At 33.9% G+C, this 1,188-nt stretch overlaps 1 protein-coding gene across 2 annotated transcripts in view; it reads right to left on the bottom strand.

The window, feature by feature from the left end:
• LPAR1 (lysophosphatidic acid receptor 1) overlaps nucleotides 1-1,188 on the bottom strand; it is a 218,814-nt gene that overhangs the window by 119,594 nt on the left and 98,032 nt on the right. For both annotated transcript variants that reach the window (XM_019517042.1, XM_019517041.1), the window contains exon 2: nucleotides 125-294. In XM_019517042.1, coding sequence (XP_019372587.1) covers nucleotides 125-184 — 60 coding nt within the window. In that variant the 5' untranslated portion in view covers nucleotides 185-294. The remainder of the gene's footprint in view (nucleotides 1-124; nucleotides 295-1,188) is intronic.

The raw sequence follows: 1,188 nt of genomic DNA, 5'->3' as shown, positions 1-1,188 counted from the left end.
AATACAGTATTTTGAGTGATATTTCTTTGATGACTTGAAGCCAGACCCACCTATCAAGGAAACTGCCTTAAACAGTTCCCATACAGAATAAACTACATCTTTTGTCACACATTATTCTACTCACCTCAATTACCTGGGGATGAGACATCATAGAGGAAAGCACCTCATCCGAAGGGACTTCCATGGTAGCTCAGAAGATGTGAGATATTTGTTCAGCCCTTCCTTCACACTCAAAGACTGCTGGTTGATGTACTGACAAGGCTGTTCAGATCTTGGTCATGCTGCCATTTGCTCCTAGAAAGAATGTAAAAAGCTCTTTAGATCAAAAAGAAAATTGCATGAGCATTGCATCACCCCATCTCAGGAAAAGGTCCCCAAACTGCCTCAAGACCCACTTACAATTAATTTAGTTTGCACAAAAAGAAGATTGATTATTTGGATGGATGACCAATTACAAAAGATTCACAGGAGACATTTCAAAGAGCGGGTATGAAGAGTAAATAGTACAGATTTTTTTTCTACAAAATATTACCTAAATATTACAAGACAATGGTGTATAATCAATAAACACAATAATGAGTTACTTAATTTCAATAGTGAAAAATGAATGACTAGTAGCTCTCCCATATGATTTTATTGCTATACTCATAATACCTGCTCAATATTTTAAAGGAATCCACGCATATTGAAGAATGTGCTAAATTTTTTTAAAATTTCATGGTTTTCAGAAAAGCTGAAATGCCATACATAAAACATTATTGCTCAATACCCATTTCTGAAGGAAAGACACTTGTTATCAAAAATAAACAAAGTGAAATTAAGTTCAGAGACAGTGAAGGTAAAGAACACAGAGAATACAAGGAAGTACATCTTTCCCCTAAAATTCTAAGTTTGCAATCATTTTACATTTGTGTTGTTATTAACCACTTAAATCCAAAATAAAACCCTTTTGTACATAAAAATAAATCCCTTCCATCAGCTTTGTCTTGGGGTTTAACTGTTTATGATCTTCTTGGGGAGGCACAAAGAACCAATCTAAAGACTGTCTCTTGGTACAATGGATATTCTAAAGCACTCATATATATTTTCCATCGTTTCACTGAATTAAGCATAGAAAATATATTTCAATGCAGTTTCTATTTGAGGACAGTAAATGTGCTTAACAGTTATATGACAAAACCTACAATA

Source organism: Gavialis gangeticus, unplaced genomic scaffold, assembly GCF_001723915.1.
Source record: "Gavialis gangeticus isolate Ggan-Ray unplaced genomic scaffold, GavGan_comp1, whole genome shotgun sequence".
Taxonomy (NCBI): Eukaryota; Metazoa; Chordata; order Crocodylia; family Gavialidae; genus Gavialis; species Gavialis gangeticus.
This window is presented reverse-complemented; position numbering and strand designations above follow the sequence as displayed.